The 23,040-nt window shown below is 48.5% G+C and overlaps 1 protein-coding gene and 1 long non-coding RNA gene across 4 annotated transcripts in view; one reads left to right on the top strand and one right to left on the bottom strand.

Annotated features, from left to right (window-relative positions):
• SYN3 (synapsin III) overlaps positions 1 to 23,040 on the top strand; it is a 443,027-nt gene that overhangs the window by 31,138 nt on the left and 388,849 nt on the right. For all 3 annotated transcript variants that reach the window (XM_017652294.3, XM_017652295.3, XM_017652297.3), the window contains exons 2-3: positions 1,863 to 2,320; positions 19,215 to 19,272. In XM_017652294.3, coding sequence (XP_017507783.3) covers positions 2,010 to 2,320; positions 19,215 to 19,272 — 369 coding nt within the window. In that variant the 5' untranslated portion in view covers positions 1,863 to 2,009. The remainder of the gene's footprint in view (positions 1 to 1,862; positions 2,321 to 19,214; positions 19,273 to 23,040) is intronic.
• Positions 876 to 9,219, bottom strand: LOC140843636 (uncharacterized). Its single transcript, XR_012121570.1, has 3 exons — positions 9,138 to 9,219; positions 6,400 to 6,443; positions 876 to 1,294 (listed from the first exon to the last, which is right to left on the bottom strand). It is a non-coding gene; the product is annotated as an uncharacterized lncRNA (long non-coding RNA).

Below are 23,040 nucleotides of genomic sequence, written 5' to 3'. Positions count from 1 at the left end.
TAATAAAAATGTAAACAACCCACTTTTTAAAAATGGGCCAAAGATGAATAGGCATTTCACAAAAGAAGACAGGTTAATAGCCAGTAAACCCATGGAAGTTGCTCAACCCCATTAGGTTTCAGAGAAAATGAAGATTAAAGGTGAAGATTAAAGACTGACACCTATCAAATGTTGGTAAAGATGTGGAGCAACTGGAACTCTCAAAGCATGCAAAAGAGCATAGCCACTGTGGGGAACTTTTAATAGTTTCTTATAAAATCAAACATATGGTATTTTCTCAAAGAAAAGTCTCTTTCTCCCTCCCTCTCTCTCTTTTCACAAAAATGCTTTAAAAAAATGCTTACAGCAATTCTATTCATAATGCCTCCAAACTGGAAACATTTCAGATGTCCATCAACAGGACAGTGGAATAACAATTTGTGGTTTATTCAACCAGTGGAATGCTATTAAGTGATAAAAAACAGAATGACTGTTGATAAATACAGCATAGCTGAGTTGCAAAACCATTAAGTTGAGGACAAGAAGCCATTGCTTAAAAGAATAATATATATAATTACATTTACATGAAGTTCAAGAATAGGTAAAATTAACATACAGTGACAGACATCAGAAGAGGGTTTGCCTATGAGGACATGTGGTCGAGCCAGAAAGGGGCATAAGAGGACTTTCTGAGGTGATATAAACATAATAAATCTTATGCCCATGTATACATTTATCAAAGAATTGCACACGTAAGAGCTGTGTGCATCTCTAAGAAATTTTATTTCAATAAAAATATAATCTTAACAAACAATATAAAAGAGCTCTAATTACACAGTGTAAATAGCCATTTTCTCAAAGGGATATTTTAATCTTAAATGAGTAATTTGGTTTTTCTAAAACTTATTTTTCTGTCCAGAAAATTAATACATATGTTTGTTAGTCTGCTTGGGCCTGCTGTAACAAAATACCACAGACTGTGTGGCTTAAACAACAGATATTAATTTTCTCCCAGTTCTGGAGGCTGGAGGTCTGAGATCAGGGTGCCAGCTGGGTTGGGGTCTGCTGCCAGCCCTCTGCTTGGTTTGCAGCTGCTGCCGTCTTCCTGTGTCCTCACATGGTGGAGGGAGGGCAAGCTCTCTGGTGTCTCTTCTTAGAAGGACACTGATCCCATCGTGAGGGTCCCTCCCTCATGAACTCAGTTCTTCACCTCCCAGAAGCCCCACTTTCAGCTCCCAGAACCCTGTGGGTCAACGCTTCAACTTAGGAGTTGGGGGACACAGTTCAGTCCACAGCAATATGTATTCTAGAAAATCTGGGAAATACAGGTAAGTAGAAAGGAAAAGGAAAAGAAAAAGAAAATGTGATTGCATTATCCAAATATAATCACTTTAACACACATCATCTTTCCAAAGTTTTGTTATTACAACTTGTATGTGGTTGTAGTTATTCTGTATCTGTAATCTTGTATCATGATCGTTTTAATTACAACATAATTTTTTTCTGTTACTTATATGTTTTTAAGTACCTTTTCTAATAGGCACAAAAGGTTTCACTGTGTGACTGTGCTGTCATTTATTCATCATCCAGTGACTGAAGGTTGAGTTCTTTCCAGTGTTTTGCTACTCTGAATAATGCTGTGATAAATATATTTGTGCAAGAGGCATTTTCTGTAACTCAGATTCCTTTCTTGGGATAGAATTCTAGAAAATGGAAATTGTAGGTCAAAAGGGTACTCTCTAATTACCTGCCACCAAATTTCTTTCCAAAAGGATGTCGCACTTCACATGGCCCCCAGAGGTGGGGTAGGAAGGTGCTACCTATATTGCTCTTAAGGGACAGACGTCATTTCTGCTAACGTGTACATGGGCTTGTTTCCACAGGTAAGCAAAGACAGCTGAAGCCAACTGTGCAGGATTCCCCTGGCACTTCTGGCCCAAGCCCCTACCACTCCCTCTCCCTGGCAGCCTGCGTTCTGGGCCTCACCTAGACAAGACTGAGTAGGAACAAGCCATCTCACAGCCACAGCCATGAATTTCCTCCGGCGGCGCCTGTCTGACAGCAGCTTCGTGGCCAACCTACCTAATGGCTACATGACGGACCTGCAGCGCCCAGACAGCTCCACCAGCTCCCCGGCTTCCCCAGCCATGGAGAGGAAGCACCCCCAGCCCCTGGCAGCCTCCTTCTCCTCCCCAGGATCCAGCCTCTTTGGCTCCTTCTCCAGTGCCATGAAGCAGACCTCCCAGGCCCCCTCGGGGCTGATGGAGCCTCCGGGTCCCTCCACACCCGTTATTCAAAGGCCCAGGATCCTGTTGGTGATCGATGATGCCCACACAGACTGGTAAGCAGGAATCTGCAGGTGCTCCCACCTCGGGGCAAGAGACGAGATGGGGCTTATCTCACTTCTTGGGGGGTGTTGGGGAAGAGCTGTGAGAGGCCCAGTGGTATGAGAGATTGGCTGGAGGGAAGGAAACTAACATTTATCACATGGCTGCTGCGAGCCAGAGCCAAGACACCTACTTTGTGCTACCTGCTGTCCTAAGGGCTTTACATTTACAGGTCTGCAATCCCTCACCTGCAAATCCAAAATCCAAAAAGCTCTGAAAACTTGAACATGTTTTATAATCCATTTGGCAGCAAAGCCTGATCTGAAGGAAAGTGAGATTGTAACAGTGTTCATTCTATCCCTCCCTGTGCTCATTCAAATGATTGGCTGCCAACAACTTAATACAGTTTGCCATGGGGTGCTGCCCAGAGCCCCATGGAAGTATTATATGATATATGGTATATGCACCATATTACGCTCTAAAAATAAAAAACTTTTAAAATCTGCAAGAGCTCAGGCAACCTGCTCAACCTCTTTCAGCCTCAGCCATCCTCCCTCCATTAAATGAGGTTGCTATGAGGGTAAAAGAAACCAACACAGGTCCACAGTCCTTTTCTAACACTCTTGGGCCAGAGTGCCTGAGTCACCTCCCAGCAATCTGGCCCCAGAACCTGCCCTTATAACACCAAAAGGAGCCAGACCTGACTGCCTCCGGCCTTTTCACAGGCACGCCCCAGGAGATGCTCAGCTCCCGGGGATCTGGGGCTGGACATGTGTGCCAGGGTCATTGCTGTAGTTGCTGCCCAGGTAGTTCCTGAGCACCACTTGAGTGCAGGTCACAGCCTTAGTTGCTCAGGTAAGTGGTGAACTTGTCCTGCTCATGGGGAGCTGTAGTTGGAGCATAGGTCTGTACGCCAGATTTTTGGTAGAGAGGTGATAACTATTATCAGTCCAATCAGAGACAAAGAATTTGTAGTGTGGGAAGTAAGCCCAAACATGGAGACATGGAAGGACCCCATCCAGAGCAGCTCTGACAGTGGACTCACATATGACCAGGGGCACTGGAGGGCAAGGTTGCGTGCATGTGTCTCCAAAGGCTGCCACACAGTGGACACGTAGTAGGCACCCAATAAATATGTATGAAGTGAATAAATTAATGCATTCAGTTCCCTGAGCTCGGTTATTCTGACATGCATGTGTACACTCACATTCGTTCCTTGAGAAGTTAACTCAGGCTGGGAATGATCGAGCCTGTACTTTGGGGTGGGAGATATTTATAGTTTATAATACATAGTCAATACAATCAACATGAAAGTGTGTTAGTAGGTCCTTTCTGGCTAAGAAATCAGTTCCTGTTAACCAGGCTGGCCGTGAGCATGGCCTCCATTCTGATCCAGTCGCGATACCTTTGGTGCTACTTGCTTGAAGGCTGTCGTCATGAAGCCTGTTTCACCTCTGCTTAGGCGCTTATGTGACGCACCATCTTGAGGTTCTGAGCCTAGCGTTTGGTTTCTGCAGAGGTGCTGCTTCCAGGCATCCTTGCCTGTGCAGTCCTGCTGCCTGTATGCCCAGTAACCAGAATGCTTGCGTGGCGTTTGGAGTCTCTGAGGACTGTGTTTTCCTTGGCTCAGTCGGGATTTGTTGTGATTGGAGGTGTGGTGGGTGGGGTGGAGTGGGATGGGGGTGGTCATTTAAAAATCTGTTTCTCAGGAAAGATACTTCCTGTATGGAGGCTGAACTAATAAGTTGTAGTGTGGTGCAGTGGTTAAGATCCCAGACTTTGGAGCTAGGCTGTCTGGGTTTCAAATCCCATCTCTGCCCCATAGGAGCTGTATCACCTTTGTAAGTCACTACACCTAAAAGGACATTAAACTCTACCTTGTACAGTTAATATATGTAGTAGGGTTAAAATCTTCTGAGTTACTATAAAGTGCCTTAAGATGTGTCTAGTAGATGGTAAGTGCTATCTGTGTAAGTGTGCATTACTATTGCAGACTATTGTGACCTTCTGCAACATTTACCAATCAATAGCAGTCCCTTGCAGGCATGCCTGCTTAATCTCTTCATGCCCAATATTGGGCAAAGTGGATTAGGATTTACCCCATTGTGCTAGAATTTTCTGTTGGTCACTCTTCCCTGCTAGCTCCTTAGTGATGAAGTTGGGTTTTATTAGTCTCTGTCCTCCCCATGTGGTGTCTAATATTGTGTAGGAACACAGTCAACAAGGTTGAAATGCAGTGAATGGCCTCAGCCAAGTAACATTTAAGTTTTGACTTTGGTCTTCAGTCTCTCTGATCCACAGGCATGACCAGTGTGTGCATTTTAGGCTGTGCACACACTTATGGGGGACACAGTTTTGGCCCGAGGAATTTCTCCAAGTCTTTTTCAATCATGCCTTATATGCCCACACTCTAATTAGGTCTTGAGACCAGCAATCTCCTTGCCCCTCAGTGGGTTAACGAGGACAGAAGTGAGAAACAGACTCAGTAACTCACCTGGAAGCTCGCTCCGCATGCATTGCGGTAGAGACTTCCTACCTGCAGGCCCATGAGCTTCTCTTACAGAACTCCATCCTAGATTCTCCGAAATCTCTAACCTGTCTGAATTTCAGTACATTCCCAACTTTCCAAACTGTTGCTGGCTGCCGCAGAATCCCTGTGCTTCCCTGCAGTTCCCGAAGGATGCCCGTCCCCCGCTACCGGGAGTGGCCAGCAGGTGGCAGGCCAGCCCCACTGTCCCCCGGCGGCTCTGGCAGAGCGGGAGTTGCCTGGGTCAGCCCGGCGCCCAGCCCCTCCTCCATTGTGCGAACTGTCTTCTGAGAGGAAGAAGTTGTTAAAGGGGAGAAGCCAGCTCCCACAGCCCCTTCCTTCCCCCTTTGAGATGGTAATGAGGGGGGAGATGTCCACTGTCTGGACTGAGAGTGAACCCACCCGGAACAATGCTGCTGCCTCTCGCCCATCTGCCTTCCCATCCCCAGGCCTAGGCCCTCCTGCAGAGTCAGGTTTCCTCGTGGGGAGGGAGCTGCACGTCCCTCGTCCTCCTCCTCGCAGAGGCCAGACTCTCTGAACCAGCCTGGGCCCCCCAAGGACATCAGATACCTGGCCTGTGACCTGGAAGGACTCTGCATCCTCTGGGGGAAAGAGGCCCAAAGCCACTCTGCTGGGAGGAAGGACTCCTGGCTGAGTGTTGTAAGATCTCACCACCTTTTGGGGTGGCCCCTGGAGGTGAGCCTGCCCAGGGCAAGGCTGTTTGGGGAGTTTTGGACTAACTCACTTAGGGCCTGGCTCAGTGGTAGGTATGAACTGAAGTTGGTGCTTTCCTCGGGATGAGGAGAGATGAGTCAGTGAGAACCACAGGGGAAAGGAGAAATAAAGTAAATAAATTTCAAGCTCAGTTGTCTCCAGCCCTAACCTCTCTGCCTTTCCACTCATTCCCGTGCCCTAGAATCATCCAGCAGCTTCACTGGTCTCAGGCCTCCAGTGCTGACCTCACCTTGGGTACTTCGCATGTTATCCGCAAAGTGCCATCTTTCTGAAATACCGACCCGAGCAGTCTGCTGCCGTGCCCCACCCTAATCCGTTGCCAGTGCATCACTGCTCTCGGATTCAAATTCAGATTTGCAAGCATGCCTGCCCTCTAATTCTTTTGCCAGCTCCGCTTCCTGCTTTGCTGTTTATTCTGTAGGAATAGTAAACAACTTGTAATTCTCAAACACACATTGTTGCCTCAGTGCATTCTGTTCCCTGCTACCTGGAATGCCCTTCCTATCTTGTTCACTTGGCCACATTTCATTCATCCTTAAAAGCCTGCTCCAGTGTCACCCCTTATGTGACAGCTTCCCTGATGTACTCCACCCTGCCAGCAGTGCTCATAACCTCCTCCCTTGTATAACTCAGAATGTATTTCTGCAGGAACAAGGTCTGTGTTTTACTCTTTATATCCCTGGTGCTCAGCGCACTGTTAAGTGTTCAGTTAGCATGTATCGTTGCCCCACCCAATCCAAGCGGGATGACTTTTCATGGGCATAATGGGACCTGAAACTCACCTTACCTGAGGAGTCAACAGTACAGTTAAGGGGTTTCTGTTTTACTCACCTATGTATAAAATCTTGTCTCTTTATTTTCAGTATGCAAGGGTGCTATTTGAGATTAAGAAAAAAATAGGCAAAAATTATTACCGTTGCCCACAGAATGTACCAGAACTCCAGGTTTGATTTTCAAAATCAAAACATGGAACATGACAAAAACCAACAGATTGCTTATAACCAGGTTGGGGTTGGGTGCACCTCCCTGCTCACAGTTTCACCTGCAAGGTCTTCAGACCTATATGGGGTTGCCCAGGCGGGTGCTGGCACGATGGCAGGGGGTGGGGGTTAGAAGCGCAGCCCAGCCTTTGCCCTGACCCCCTCCTCCCCCCGCCGCCAGGGGCCTCTGAAGCTCTGGCTTTCCTCTCCTCTTAGCTCACCGATGGCCTCCTTCCCAGAATGTCTGCTATTCTATTTCAACAATGATCTATTGTTACCTTCCCTTTTATTCTCCACCCTTCTTGTTTCTTTTTTCTTTTTTTTGTTGCAAAGGAGATAAAAAGGGTATTCTTGGTTTGAAACACCCTCCAGCTACCATCCTTCCAGCCTGGAGTATATGAGGCTACACTGGCCTACTAAGTAATGGTCAGTGATACCCATTAAAGCACCTTGTACATTTCTAGGTTCACTAAGAGTCATTATGCTGTATGATGGGTAATTTGTATCCTCACCATCACCACCACCCCGCCCACGCCTACACATCTAGTTGGTGTCTTTGTAGAACTGGGCAAGCAGATGATTAGTAATGTCTGTTGATTGAATGAGTGATTTTGAAGGTCATGAGTTATTGGTAATGACAGGTGGGGGTATGACAGTGAAACCAAGGAGTGACCTTGGTGACATTAGATCTCTTTTGTCTGTCTTTTTTAAATTTTGTTTTTTTATTAAGGTGTCATTGATATACACTCTTATGAAGGTTTCACAAGAAAACCAATGTGGTTATTACATTCACCGTTATTATCGAGACCCCCCACACACCCCATTGCAGTCCCTGCCCATCAGTGTAGTAGGATGCCACAGAGTCCCTACTTGTCTTCTCTGAACTATACTGTCTTCCCCGGGACCCCACACACACCATGTGCACCACTCACAGTACCCCACAATCTCCTTCTCCCTTCTTCCCCACCCTCCCTCCCCCTCCCCTTTGGTAACCACTAGTCCTTTCTCTTTCTTATCTCATGCTCCATCCAATGGAAAGTCAGGGTGGCCACAGGGGGAACATTGACACCACAGAAATCGGCAAATGCTGCAAACCAGAGCTTCAGGTTCTCCCCAGACAGCTGGATGTTAATCATCTGCTAGCACACCACCTCTTGGGAGCACCTCCTGACTTGTCTGGGGGGCATTTTACAGGTAAGTAAGTAGAGCACAGAGAGACTGTGCACCTGCTTAAGGAGCCAAAACAGGAGAGTGGCCAGGCTGGAGCTTGAACAGGGCTCACTTCCTAAGAGGCATCTCTGATGGTGCCACACCTCCTGCTGACCCCTGCACAGGGCTTCAGTGTTTGGCATGTAGTAGATGCTGACAAGTCTTGGATGAGAAACAAATCAACATACAAATGAATGGACCATAAGCTCTTTGGGGACCAGGTCATGACTTTGTTCTTGTTGTATGGCAAAGACATCTGTGCAATTTCCTTGACCAAACATTGTGCTTAGGGGTGTTCACAGGCTCTCTGATTCCTCCCAACAGCTGTATGGACTATTCTCATCTTATGAATGAGGGAAAACTGAGGCTCGGAACCCCATAGCAAAGAAGGTGTCAGTGGCATCTGGGATCCAGTTCAGACCGTCCTGGACATCCCTGTTCTCTTGTCATTTTTTCCCACTCCCACCTGAGCACGGGCCTTCCTGTGCCGGGCTTGAGGGTGTCGGCGCACAGGGCAGGCTCTGGAGCCTCCCATGTGTGTTCACACTGTCTAAGGGCTGCGGGAAGGGCAGGGTGGCAGGACTCCATGTTACAGTACCGTGGCCAAGCACAGGATCCTGGTGACCTCACCCGCGGAGGAAAGTGCCCCACCTCAGGCCAGGCGGCCCCGCCCAGCCAGAGCCCTCTAGCAGCCAGAATGTTAGGGTGCCAGAGGGAAAAGGGGGGGGTTCCTGTAGCCATCCAAACACGCATGATCTCAAGTTTCGAAATTGGACCCTTTGTAGAAATGCCCTTGGACTAGTTCCTCCTTTTGAAAGCACCAAGGGAGCTCTGACAGGGTCTTTTCTCTCTTTTTCCATGTATTTTGATATTAAAGATGTGATTTCCTAACGTATGTCAGATATGTTTCCCAAGAAAGTTAAAATGTGAAAGGAGACAAAATGCAGGAAGCTCAGGGCCGGTGTATGGCATGTGGAGGGTGACATCTAGCTCTGTGGTCTGGGCCAGGCCACTGCACCTTTCTGAACCTCAGTTTCCTCACCTGGGAAGCGGGCAACCCGCCGCCACCATGCCACTGAGCCGACAGGGATGTGATGAGGCTCCGTGAGGGCGTTTGGTTCTCGGCCTTCACGGGCCTCTCCGTGTGTGCATTTGGTTACCTGGCCGGCTTTAAGCCCCAGCAGAGCAGAGCTGAGGCCTCCTTATCCTCAGACACAGGCACAGGTCAGATAGGAGAGATGGGTGATTTAATTAATGAGCAAATGGCTGCTTTTGCCAAAGGCTGTTACTATTATTAAGGGAGAGTTCAGGATTGAGGACACCCCGAGGGAGTGTCTTTCTCAGAAAGCACTCAGCTGCCCTGGAATTCAGGAAGATTACCTGATGTGTCCATGTTATTCCCGAGGTTCCGCGTCCCCTTCCTGTCCAGTTGGTAACTCAGAGGCTCCAGCCCCCACCTGGGACTGGATGGCTTCAGACTGCTGTGACTAAAGGCAGGAGGACTGTGGGGTGGGTATCTTGGCCCCCTGAAGCCTTGCAGCGATTGGCCGTGGTGACCAGGACATTCTAGTTCCCATTGTGCCACCCATGGGGGGGCTTGAACTCAGGGTTGGCATCACTGGCAGTGGCATTAGGATAGAGTTGCTATATTTAGCAAATAAAAATATGGGACGCCCAGTTGATACTTAGATAAACAATGAATCAGTATGAGTATGTCCCATGCAATACCCGCTGTAGACTAATACTGCTGAATTACTGGTTGTTTATCTAAAATTCAAATTTAACTGGGTGTCCTCTATTTTATCTGCCCACCCTATTTATGGGGGATGGCAGGAGAAACAGTTGCCCCTGTCTTGATGGCAGCAAGCCGGTCCCTGCTGACACGGGCCCAGTGAGAAGCTAGCCTTTGCACTTTCTTGCTTTTTGGGGGAGCTAAACCAGGCCCCCCAAAATGACCCCATTCTGAGAGGGCAGCTCTCCCTGCCTATGCTGAGGACTGAGGATGGTGCCGAGGCAGACTGCCCAGGTCTCTGTTCTGACACTCATGTTTGTGACCTCGGGCAAGTCCTACCTCTGAACCTTATCATCCTCAGTACGGGAGGATCATGGTGCATCTTTCTTGAAGAATCATTGCAAGGGTTACAGATGATGGCAGGGGTGGGGCTGGTACAGGGCTTAGCCTGTCATAACAGGCACTGAAATGGTATTAACAATTAATTGCAATTACTAATTACTGATGAGTATAATAGTACTGGGAGCCAGGGGGAAGAAAGCCACTTGGCATGCTTCTCAGTTCAGCTGGATATGCTCGAGGGCTGTCTTCCAGAAACCCTGGAGAGGGGTGTCTGGATGCTGGTCGGCTGGCAGACACTCTGCTCTGAAGATGAGAAGATGGGGGAAGTTGGTCTGGTCCTCCTTAGAGTTTGTTAGGGGCTCAAGACTGAGACACATACCTCTCCGTTGAAGACACGTGGCTCCAGGAAACAAAGTCCTGACGCCTCCCCCATTACTTCCCCTACCCCTAGGACTCTCCTGGAACCCGGGCAGGCCCTCCTGTTTCCTTTGGGGAAATGCAGGGCTGGAAAGCAGGGGGCTGGGGGGAAAGGAAAGGCCTCATGTCACCTTCCAACTCACTTCGCTCACTGACTCACACAGGTCACCCAACACCTCCTGGGGTGGCTCTGGGCTTCTCCCCGCATCCCTCCCACTCTGGGCATGTGCCCTGCACCCCCTGGGCCTCCCCCTTGCCACCATGGCCCTGGCCCTGGAGCCTGGGGGAGGGGAGAGGCTTTGGGCATTCCCTAGCAGTCTGCCCAGTCGCCTGGAGACAGGCTCCGTTTTCCCAGGCCCGGCCCCTTTTATCAGGGAGACAATGTGCGCACACAGTGAGGGCCTTGTGTGGCACCCAAGCCCCAAGCCCTTTGACTTGAGGAATTTTTCAAGTGCTGACCTCTCTCCGTGAGGTCTTCTGCCATCCAATCCAGAGGCCTGGTGCCCCTGCAGTTTCCTACCAGGCTCTTTGAGGGAGGCAGGGAGGGGGGGAAACAGTGAAGAGCTGTCTCCCGCCCTGGTAGTCCTCACCTCTGAAACCGGGACTGGAAAATCGGGGGTGGGGGTGGGGGGAATGTCTTTGAGCAGAAGGGAATATGGGGAGGAATCCGAGAGGTGCTGTTCTTCCTCATTTCTCCCTTCTCTGCTGAGCTTGTGGGATCTGGGTAGAACTGCTTTCCTCTCTGGGCCTCAGTTTCCCCAGAAGTCAAACAATGATGGTGGACTAAGATCACAGTCCCCCAAAGACTGTTTCTATCAAAATGACTTTTGGATTCCCAGGCTCAACCCTGCACCTTCTGTATTAAATAGAGTTCTTTCTTTGTAACAAAAAGAAGTAAACTTTCAGCTGACTTATGTAAAACGGGGATCTGTTGGAAATATGTGGGAGGCTCACAGAATCAAAAGAAAACAGGAAGGCCCCAGTCTTGGAAAGGCCAAGACCCAGGGCTCTACCAGAATCTAGGGGCTGGGGCTCCTGGGCAGTGTCTGGAGAGGTCATCTCCTGTTCCCTCCCAGCCTGTGCCTCTCTGTTGCAAACCTGGCTGGTTTCACAGTGCAACCTGGGGCAGTCCCACCAAGACTGCGTGCAGGAGAGAAGCCTGGTTCCACTGATGCAAATGCCAATGGAGGTGCTGTTGCTAGAAGTCCGAATGAGTGCAGGACAGGTCGCATTGAGATGTTCCCCTAGAACCACTGAATCAGAATATCTAGAGTGGAGTTTAGAAAGTTGCATTTTTTTAGATGAGGAAGAGCCGAGTTTAGAAACTGTTGAGTCAGAGGATTAGTTTCACATGACTTCCAACTGGTAGAGCTGGGACCAGTGGGGCCACCTAGGAGGGAGACATATTTCAGTTCAATATGCAGAATGGGAAATTCATCCAAGATCGAGTGGGCTGCCTGGTGAGGGATTGAGCTCCCCATCACTTGGAAGTGTGCAAGCCCATGTGGGCTGGCCATTTGGGAGGAAAAATGCAGGAGAAACTCAGATGATAAAAGGATCAGATTCTAAGCCCTTAAAGGCGGTTTGGACCTGAAACTTTTCATTTTTGCCTCCGACTTTGTGTCTTGGTGACTTTTCTGGTCCCAGCCTTGACTGTTTGGCTTGTGGGTCTTTCTCACCCTCCAAAAAGTGGTTTTCTTGCCCAGGCCGTCTGAGGGACTCTCTTTTGAAAGAGTCCCCTCAAATGCCATGGGCTTTCCTAGCAGTAGCCGTTCCTGCTCTGGAGTCTGCGGACTTCACCCCGCCCGGCTGCAGCCTTGCCCCAGGGGAGGCAGGTCTCTGGGCAGATGCCAGCCTCATTACAGAACGCCTCTGCTCCTGGGCCTGTGGAAGCCTGCCTGCGATGAGTTTCCTCAGCAGGAGGGAAGGAGGGAGAGGACGGGGGCTTCATGGCCATTTTCCTGACCTCCCATTCTTGATTTGCAGGAAGGGCGGGGGTGTGGGTGTTCTGAAGATTTTCACTAAACAATTTGCCATCTTCAGAATGGGATTAGTTAAACTGTGAACAGCCTCTCACAGGAGCAGAGCCGATCAGTGCATGAAGGACAGGTGGCAGGAAAAGGGACAGGCACGGAGAAATGCTTCTCTGCTGTAAGATAAACAGCAGCACATGCTCCGTGGTAAATGACATCTGCCACTTGGTTTCAGCTGCAGCAAGACAACAGGGAGCATTTGCACTGCTGGGTATGAGAACTGATGCGCCTTCTGGAGACAGCAGCTACAGTCCACCAAGCCAGTTTTTCCATGTGGGAATAAGGGCCTGGAGTTGCCACATTACTAATTTTCAAGGGGAGCCAGAAATCTGAATTTGTATATGAATTTTCTATTTTAAAATTATAAGTATACAACTTAAGTCCAACAAAACAAGGCTGTGGACTCCATGAGGTTTATCAGTTGACAGCTTCTGATAAAGAAGACATGAGTCAGGATATTCAGTCTGTCTTCTCTTCTGGGTCTGTCTCCCAGCTAGACTGTAGAGACCAGGCTGGCAGGGGACTGTTTGGGGACAATTCGTAGGGACTAGCACAATGCTGAACACATTGTAGATCCTGGATGGATGGATGGATGGATGGATGGATGGATGGGTGGGTGGGTGGATGGGTGGATGAATGAATGAATAAGTGGAGAGATTGATGGGTGGATAGATGGGTGGAGGGAGGGAAGGGGGAAGGAAGGATAAACTCAGCTTTCTTCTTCTGTGTCTTTCCCTCCTCACCTTGACAGCCCTATGTCCCCTTCCTAATCAAATACTCAATATTCCCATGGTCCCCTTCTTCTCATCCTCCTTATACTGTCTAAATCCCTTTTCCAGAATAATCAGGAATTAGTGCACTTGGTATGAATTAGCTTTCTGTGTATTGCCTTTCCCACAGCCACTTCCCTAGGTTGGGCTCTTAGTAGATGCTCATTAAATGTTTGCTGAGTGATCTGCTTAGCCTTGTCAGTGCAAACTCACTGTGCAATGGAGATCATAGACTTTCAGGTATCTGTGGGAATGAGGGTGACGCAGTGCCGCCTTTGGAGAGGAGCAGGTGGAGGACAAGGAGATGACACTCCAGCCCCATCTCTGCAGTCATGGTGAGCGGGTGGCTGATGCTCTCCTGCCCTAAGGCCTGTGCTGTGGAGGAAGAGCTGCTCCCAGGGAGCAGCCTGGGGGCATTTCTGTGATGGTAGAACTGAAACGGGAACTTCGTTTAGAGCAAGGGGGACAGTGCCACCTTCCTCCTCCTGGAGAGGGGAGACGATGTTTCTTCCCCAGGGACACACGCAGCTGACCTCGGCCCACTGTCCCTCCCTTGACGGACAGGAGAGAAAGGGATGAATATTAAACACCTGCCGTGTGTCAATATCCCTCATGGGGGCTTAGGACAGACACAGCAATGCCCTGAGTTTTGCCAGTGAAACTGAAGCTAGGGGAGGAAGAAGCTTGTGGGGGCAGCACTAGGGAATCGCTGGCAGAGCCAGGCTGGACCAGGGCCTTCACCAACACCAGCAGCGCCCACCTACCTCTTCACCTGGAGAGGTGAAGCCCGTCTCCTACCTACCTACCAGGGAGCAACACACGTGCTAGCACAATGAGAGAACCTTTCTCATATTCTGTGTCTTGGGGCTCTGGTGGGTCTCAGTTCCTTAACCTCCTCAGATCCCTGTACACATGCAAGAGGGCTTGTCACCCTCATAGGGTCTCTCTCTGAAGCCCCTAATTGCAAGGAGGCACAGAAAGTCTGCCCTATCACTGGAGGGTCCCCCCTGGCAGTGGCAAAGGGCCAGGAAGGGTGGCCCTTCTTGGGAGTAAATAATGGAGCTAGGCTTGGATCTCTGACTTGGGCTTCTGCGCTCAAAGCCCTGCTTCGCTGCACCCACAATCTGCCACGTGACTCCTCATCTTGGTCCTTGTGGCTGTCCACCTTCACTGGTTTCCTGGTGGTCCTCCTGCTTCTGTCCAGGCCACAGATGAACAAACAGCATGTTGCACAAGGAAGATGAAAGTCTTCCCGGGGCCAGAGCCTGTTACCCCTCCCCTTCCAGGGCGACCTGTGGGAAGACATCTGTGCTGACAGAGCATTCCCGACCCCTCCTCCCTGGGAAGGGCATCGCCAGCGCCTAGCCACATGGACTTCACCTCCCAGATGGATTTAGTAGAAGGGTGCTGCTTGGACACAGGTGGAGATGCCCCTGCTGTAGCTGCAAAAGAACTCAGTACTGCTGCTCATAAATCTCTCTCACACACCACATCCCGCCTGCCCATACTAGGGATTTCCTACCCCACGCAGCGCTGGTTTTATAATATTCTCCTTCCTGGTGCCTCTGATGTGGAGGTAAAATATGAGACCACCCACAGAGAAGGAAGCTTCATGAAATCGAGCTCCCTCCACCCCCTCCCCAGGGCCAAGGACTCGAGTGATTGGCTGGGGTATTCAGGGAGCTGGTCGTGAGAATAAACACATCAGGGCATTAGGAAGGGGCTGCATTAGGGAGGCAGAGCCCTCAGGCACAGCAGGGCTGTCCATTTTGCCTGAGGTCCACCAGCCAGGCAATTTAAGAGGCAGCAGCCCCAGCCCCCAAGACATCTCCAATTCCAGACCATCCCTACCCTTCCCTCTGCCAGACAGAACTGTTCAGAGGCAGCTCAAGCCTGAATGAGCCCCCGGCAAGGAGGCAGCAGTCTGTGTGGCCTGTCAGGAGACAGACTTCTGACTCCCAGCCAGGCAGGGGGATGGACTGCCTGACCCTCAGCCTCAGCCTGAGTCCGTGGACCAGGCCCTGCAGAGACATTCCAGAGATGGGCAAAACAAGTGCTTCTGCTGGGAAGGTGAGGCCTTGTGGGGGCAGAGCTGCCTGGGTGGTATTGGTAGTGCAAGGTGCTCTGGGTTCGGGTGAGAGTCAAGCTGACAGCTGCCAGTTGTGTGGGTTGGACACTGTACAATGACCACACATTGTAATCAGCGTGGGTTTGTGTGTTACAGCAGTGTGCCAGTAGATGACAGTAAAACATCTTGAGGATGGGATACCCTGTGGCCTGTCCCTGGAAGACATTATTCATTTTCCCAGTCAGCAAACATTTGTTAAACATGTGCCTTGTGCCCTTGCCTCCCCCACCCCACTGCCGGATACTGGAAATTCAGTGAGCATTGGGAAGTAGTTTTGCACTTCCAGAAGCTCGCATGCTAGGTGTATGGGAGCAGGGGAGAGACAAATAATAATTACGACACAGTGGTATTTTTATAATGCTCAGGTGCAACCTACTGTGGGAACCCAAAGGAGGGACACCTAACGCAGCCTCGTGAGGGGGGTGCTTTTAAGGGAAATTTGATAAAGTAGGTGAGGATCTAAGACTAGGAGAAAAGAGGCAACCAGAGAAAAGCAGGAAGCCATCCTAAGCAGAAAGAACAGCAGGTGCAAAGGTTCAGAGGTGTAAACACGTAGGATGTGTTTAGGAATGTGCAGGAAGTTAAATGTGTCATGAGGTGGGCAGAAAACCAGATGAGAGGTGGGCTATCAGTCAGCAGGGTCCATATCATGAAGGGTTGAGAAGGTCTGGACTGAAGTCTGAAAATTTTGAAACCTAAGATCTAACTCACAGAGTTGCTGCTTAGAGGTTTTCTGTAATTTTGAGCAGGGACTTCTTCATTTGGAACATGTACGGGGCTGATCCTGCCCTACTACCTCTCAGGGTTGACATGAGGGTCAATAGAAGGGGTAAGGGGCTTGCGGGCTTTACATGCCAGCGTCACCTATTTATTATCATTTTGGTCATCCATCACTTACTGTACTCATGGCTCAGACTGAACTGAGGTGAATCATGATTCTGTTTTGTAACCTCCGTGAGCGCAAGCTTGTGTTTGGGTTACCTGTGAATGCCCACTACCTGGCACCGTTGGCACAGAGTAAGCATCCAGTAGTTCTTTGCTGGTGGGTGGTGCTTCTGTTTCAGGGCCTGGGCTATATACTTTGGAACTTATTATGTGCCAATAACTGGTCTAAGTACTTGATATATCTTGTCTCATTTTCTTCTCAAAACCACCCTGTGAGAAAGCTATGATTATTATCCCCACTTCCCAGATGCAGAAACTGAGGCACTGGAGGTTGAGTGAGTTACCCAAGGTTGCATAGCCAGTGAGCGGTAGAGCCAGGAGTGTACCAGGTGTCTTGGCCCCAAGTCCACTCCACTCCACTGCCTTGTTGCACAGAGGAGCAAGTGAATTTGTCACCGCAACCTTGGCAAATGAGGAAACTATGACCTAGAGAGGGTAAGTGCCTTGTCTTAGAACGCATGGTGAGTGAGTCGTGGAGCTAAGATTTTGCCAAGGCCTGTATGATTCCAAAACCATGCTTTCTCAGTGTACGATTAGTTACCATCTTGAGGCTCCAGGCTCACCTAATACTTGTTTTAAACCCAAGCTAGAGGGGCCCTTGCACTGAGTCCTGCCCTGGCCCTTACTAGCTTATACCCTTCCTGACTGCAAAGAAAGGCCCTACACCAGGGCCCTGCAGATTGCTCCCTTAGACCATACGCTGGGGACCCAGGCTCCTGGGATGCCCTGTCCAAAGGGACCCAGGCCCAAGTCCTGAGCATACATAGGCCAATTCCCTGGTCCATCTTCCCAAAGCATGTCAAAGGACAGCCGTTGACGGGGGCCTGAGCAAGGAGATGAAGCTCGGCCACACGGGATGAGCCATTCATTAGCCTGCACAAGAAGCCCCAGGGGTTCAGGACAGAGGAGGGGGGAGGACAATTAGGGGGGACATTGGGAGCCAAGAGGGGGCGATTCCTGTGCTGTCATGCTCTGGGCAGGGCCCTAAGAATTCTAAGATGCCTAAGTTCCAACCCTTCCGGGTCATGATGAAGGTGTATTTGTCAAGGAAGGAAAACAGACATGTTTTATTTAAATGTTTGCTGGCTGAATTTATCAATTTTAAATATTAGACACATGATACCCGGGCCTCTGTTTGTTCTTTTGCCCCACAAGTCTTAGGGGTGCATTTTATCCCAGTGTCTGCAGTTTGCCAGCACTCCGTTTAAGGACTCGGGATTAAATACACAAACCACATGAAAAGGTTCCCTTTGCGTGAGGCTAATAGCGCACAGATTTTGTCAAACACCATCCCTGGGAGAAAAACAAAAACGGTCAATTCATACTAACAGTTCCTATGCCACTAAAATCCTGTCTAGTTGACATCTAAGCCTATCAATATTATAAGAAAAAGTGGCATTAATATTAGAACTATCGGTCAGTGATTGAGGCCCTCTCGGGAAGAGATGAACTCCACGGGCACCGGCCATGTGTCAGTAGAGAGACCCTGGAAGCAGATACACTGAAGCTTGATCAGAAAATCTGTAGAAAGTATTCTCTCTTTTACAAATGGAAGATTGAAAAAATATATGAAACATGATGGGATATGTTCCAGGAAAAGAATAAAAAACTGAGAAGATTCTTGGATACAATGTTTACAAAGTATTAATTAGAGCTTAATCACATGGCCATCGCTAGCTGAATGGAGAGTTGGGATAAACATGATTTGGGTGCCAACCTATAAACTCTCTTACTGTGGGAAAAGAGGAGAATGGGTATTGGGAGCAAAGAGCAGTCTCTGCCGCAGGGAAGTTTTATGGTAATGCTCAACCCAGTGCTCAGTTTATAGCAAGTGAGTCAGAGCTATTAATTTCATCAAACAACAATCAAAAAGAGCAAATGGAAACTTGTGTTACTTTTGCTTTGTGCTGGGGGTGTCAACCCAGGAGCAGCCCAACGTTCGCTGCCTCTTCTTCATGTCGAGCAAAAACATAGATGTGGAATTAAAAGGTTCAAGTTCCTTAGGCAAAGTATTTGTCTCTCTGGTCACAGTCCCTTGTTTATAGGATGGAAATAATAAGACCTCCTCCGTGGTGGTAGTTGTAACTGTAACTGAGAAAGGCTATAGATGAAAGCCTCCAACACAGTTTCTGGCACAATGTAAGTACTCGACAAATGTTTTTTTTTTTCCATCTACCTCTTCTCTCATTTATTTATTCAACAAATATTAATTGAGCTCCCACTGTGTGTCAAACACTCTGGTAGGTGTTGGGAATAAAGGATGAATAAGAGGTTGTTTTGGACCTTAAGGAGCTGTACTGTAGTTTAGTGGGACGCAAGCATTGAACACAGCTCCTAATTATAATTGTAATAAGTACTATGAAAGAAAAGTAGAGGCTGAGAAAAGAACATATGAGAAGTGTTGAAGGAGGCCAAGATTAGGGTGCTAATATAGAAAAAAAGGGCTAGTGGGTGGATTTGAGAGAGAATTAGAATGTAGGATTAGTGAGGATAGGAAGAGAGAACAGTAACAGGATAATGCCTGTGTTTCTGCCTTAAGCAATGGGTGGATGGGATTTAGTGATAATGGGGAAGATGGAAACAGGAGTGTAGGGGAAAGGTGCTGGATGGATGGAAGGAAGGAAAAAGGGGGAGATTAGTTCTGCTTCACTGGACAGTTGGATAGACAAATGGGTAGATGAAGAGAGTGATTTAATAAGTCCTCTATGGAGTATATAGGGTGTAACTCCATAAAATAATTCTGCAATATTTATTTATTACGTAGGATTCTTTATCTTGTTTGATCCTTAAAACAATCCCTAGACGTATGTCATGCTTTTTACATATGTCTTCCTTTTACAGATAAACTGAGACCCAGGGAGGTCCAGCAACTTGGCAGAAGCGGAACCTGAGCCTTCAATTCTCTCACCCAGTCCTCTTTCCAATACGTATAAATAATGAGAAAATCATTGGTCACATTGGAAGGAGGGAGCAGGAAGGGAGCGAGTGTGCCTGCACAGATGCCTCCAGGGCTAAGGCCTTCGGGAGAAGGGAGAAAAGACTAAAGCAATCTGTATTCTTAATTAGTACCTTTCTTCCTTTTCTTCACAGGGCCAAGTATTTCCTTGGAAAGAAGGTGAATGGAGAGATTGAGATCCGAGTGGAGCAGGTAGGTGGGGAGCGGAGTCTTCCAGACTCTTGCCGTGACCTTTCTCACAGCTGGAGTCATTCCCAGGGGTAGCTTGATCCCTCCTTGTGTTGTAATGATGAGCCAAGACTACCAGAAAAATCCTGGCTTCTTCCTGGGAGTCTCACTAAATCCCAGAATTACTTAGTCCAGTGGGTTTTGTTTTAGCAGCAGAACCTTTCCTCAAAGAAAGTCTTAGGAGCCCATTCTGCGAAACAGAGACAAGTAGAGCTTCTGCGATGGAAATGGGCACGAGGAGCCCCAGATCTGTCTGCTGCATTCTGTTCCGCCTCCCCCTAATCCCCTCATGGTCCCCAAGGCATCTCCTCAGAACTTCTTGGGCCAGGGAGCCTAGTGTGAGACACAGTGGGTTCAAATCCCGGCTCTCATTTCTGCATATTGGGCAGGGGAGTTGATCACTCTTAGCCTCAGTGTCCATGTCATTGTTGGGATTAAATGATTTAAACCTAAAAAAGGATTAGAATCATGAATACTAGCTCTTGTTAATACCACAAATACCAACATCCAGGCCCCCATTTTATGGGAAAAGGAAACACAGGCTTGCTCACAGCTATACGGGAAGTCAGTGGCAGAATTAGGACTGAACTTGTGACCTCCGGATCTAGGACTCCTTCCATTCATTCAGCGAACACTTTTGGGCACCTACTAAATGCTACACTTGTGTTCAGCTTTAGGAGAGCCCATCAGAGCCTGGACTCTGGAGCACACTCTAGGTTCAAATCGCAGCGCCATCTCTTACTAACTTTGTGACTTTTGTTGCGTGATACTTAAGCCCTCTGCAGCTCAGTTGCTTCATCTGTACAAATGGGTTATAATCATAGGGTGGCTTTGAGAATCAAATTAATTAGTTCATGAAAAGTACTTCGAAGTGCCTGGCACACATTAGGCATCAGTAAATGTTACCCACTTAGCATCATCATCATCAAGGCAAATAATAAGACAAGGTCTCTGCTCTAAGATGAACTCAGAAAAATGCAATAAAAAAATAGGTGTGTGACTTTTCCAGCACTTTTTGAGTTTGGTGTTGGAAGAACAGAAAGCCTTTCTGAGCATCAAATTTGAGTTGGCTTAATATTCAAACACCTACAGCTTGAATTTCAATTTGATCCTGTGGCTTTCAAGTCAGTCCAATGTCTACTGGTTTTCCTTCCATGGCAAAGAGCAGGTTATTTTTGTTCACTTAACAAATATTTGTCAAATGTCTGCTGTGCTAGCTAAATAACCTGTGCGGAAGGAGAATATAGGAGCAGAGGCTCTTTCCCAAAAGGCTTGTGGTCTAGGAAGGTAGGCAAGGTCAGTCTTCACAGAACCTGGACACAGGTGGAGTCCAGGAAGGAGAGGTCCAAACTTAGCACTGTGGGTAGCAGAGGCCGCGACTGACTGAGGGCGTCAGAAGTAGCTCTGGGGAAGGGATGGTATTTGAAATGGGTCTTGAAGGATGGATAGGATTTCAGCAAGGGAAGATGGCAGCGTGAAGAGCCTGTGAGATGGACGCAGTGTGGGCAAAGACAAGGGGACTTGGAAGTACAGAGTGTGGAACAATAGGGGTCCAGTTTGTTTGCCTCCAAAACAGGACATATCATCTTTCCCTGTGCTCCCAATGTCCTTTTGTTGCGTGATACTTAAGCCCTCTGCAGCTCAGTTGCTTCATCTGTACAAATGGGTTATAATCATAGGGTGGCTTTGAGACAGTGCCACCATCTGTCTTCTGCCTTAGCCAGAGCCCTGCACAGTGTCCTGGATGCCTCCCTCTCCCCCCACCAGTGCACACATTCACTTACCAGAACCTGTAGTCCGTGCACGTCTCTCCATCCCCATCGCCTAGATCCTTCACTGAGCCATCACCAACTCATCTAATTTTCCTCATCAACAGCCTCCTAACTCCATCTCCTCACTTCTTTTTTCACTTTCAATGTATTTTTTGTACTTAAGCCAGAGTGATCTTTCTAAAAGAAAAGCAAGTTAGATTCTTTAAGGTGTTAGCTTTTAAATCCCTTCCCCGAAGATTCCTTCTCTGAGCCATCACACCCAGATCTAAACTAGCTAACCTGGTTCTTACTTTGTAGCACCCCAACATTTCCTCCCTAGCCCTTATCCATACATTTGGGTGTGGGATTATTTGCATGAGGGTAAGGACCATGGCTGTTTGGACCTCTTGTTAAGTAGTAGAGGACCTGGCACATAGCAGAACTGAAGCAAATATTTGTAGAATGAATAATTGATAGATTCCACAGATTCCAGGCTGCTTGTCAGGTTCCAAGGGGGAAAAATCACTGCTCCTTAATCTCCCCTCAAAAAATCTGGGTTTTCCGTAAACCATCTGGTAAGCACTCCGTTGCCAGTTTAACTAGCTCAGTCTCATACCATCTGTGAAAGGCCCAGAGGCATGTTTTACTTCTACCCTTATATCTCAGTACTACCTCTGGCCCAATTTATTGGTACAAAATCTATGAACAGGAGCATCACAGGGAATTGCCTTAAGAATAACTCACCCAGGGCCTCTGGGGACACTCAGCCAGTCTGTGAAGGCTACAATCACACTGGAAAACGTTGGCTGATTTAGAGTCATCCTGATTTCCAGCCATCTCCTTCCATGGAAGCCAGAAGGCAAATTCGCCAGGAGACCAATTAGCAGGTCATTTGGGCATTTCGCCCTGGACGACATGCCTTCCTAAACCCGTGCTGGAGTCTGAACTGTTTGTCTTTTCCCATCTGGATCCCTGGGTGGGTCACATAAGCAGCCCCCCAGGAATTGCATATGTATCCTGTCGTACTTGGGAAAAGTCTAAGGATGGAAGCCACTGTTTAGTCTGAGCTGGCCTCACATTTTGGAATCTGTCTCCCAACTAAGGGCCAAATTAACCAGATAATTGCACTGTCTGGATTTTGCTGGACAGAGCTAATGAGTTAGTTGTGGTTGGCCTAGAGGAAGCCTCCGCCCCTTCTCTCTACCCTCTTCCCCCCAGTTCCAAAACTGCTTGCCTCAGCTCTTGCAGAGCCAGGAGTCAAGAAACCCTGGGGAGGCCAGAGGGGGGAAATGCATCGTGTTGCATTCCATTACCTAGCATGCCCTGCTGACTCGGCAGGGTCGCACAGCAGTGTCCCGGGAGGGCCTGAGAAGTTCCAGCCAGGATGGTTGGCATGTCAAGCTCTCCTCTGTTTATATTTGAAGCAAAGGGTCTTTTTCTCCACAGGTACAAGTCACCCCTCTATGGGGCTGTGCAGTGAGGATGATGAATGGATTAATATCCAGTAGACTCACAGTTCTCAGAGACGAGGAGACTAGGACTTGGTAGGACAGCCCAAGGCTCCATTCTTCTCTAATAAAAGAGGCTGAAACTGTAATAGTCACTCTTTCCTTGGTGTCAATGGAGGTACTGAGGCATAAGGAACACCAGTGCCTTGCTCCACCGGATAGAAGGGCAAGAGAAGGTCAAGACCCTGCCCTTGCGTCCAGTCAGGGAAGCTGGACAAGCCACAGCAGCGGCTCCCTTGGAGTCCTGCCCTTGTGTGATATTGGAGTCAGGATGGGGTTTAGTAGGTATGTGTGGATTCCCGGGAAGGCTGTTGGTTGGAAACCTCTTTATCTTCTTCTCTTTAATAGTTCCTTAACTTAAATGCCTTCTGGAAGCAAAGGTGGGATTTTTCCCTTAAAATATTTTAAACACTCCAGACCAGCATGTTTATTTTTTCTCATGCCCAGTTCAGCCTCCCATCCACAATTCTTTC

The sequence above is a fragment of the Manis javanica genome, chromosome 10 (assembly GCF_040802235.1).
Source record: "Manis javanica isolate MJ-LG chromosome 10, MJ_LKY, whole genome shotgun sequence".
NCBI lineage: Eukaryota > Metazoa > Chordata > Mammalia > Pholidota > Manidae > Manis > Manis javanica.
This window is presented reverse-complemented; position numbering and strand designations above follow the sequence as displayed.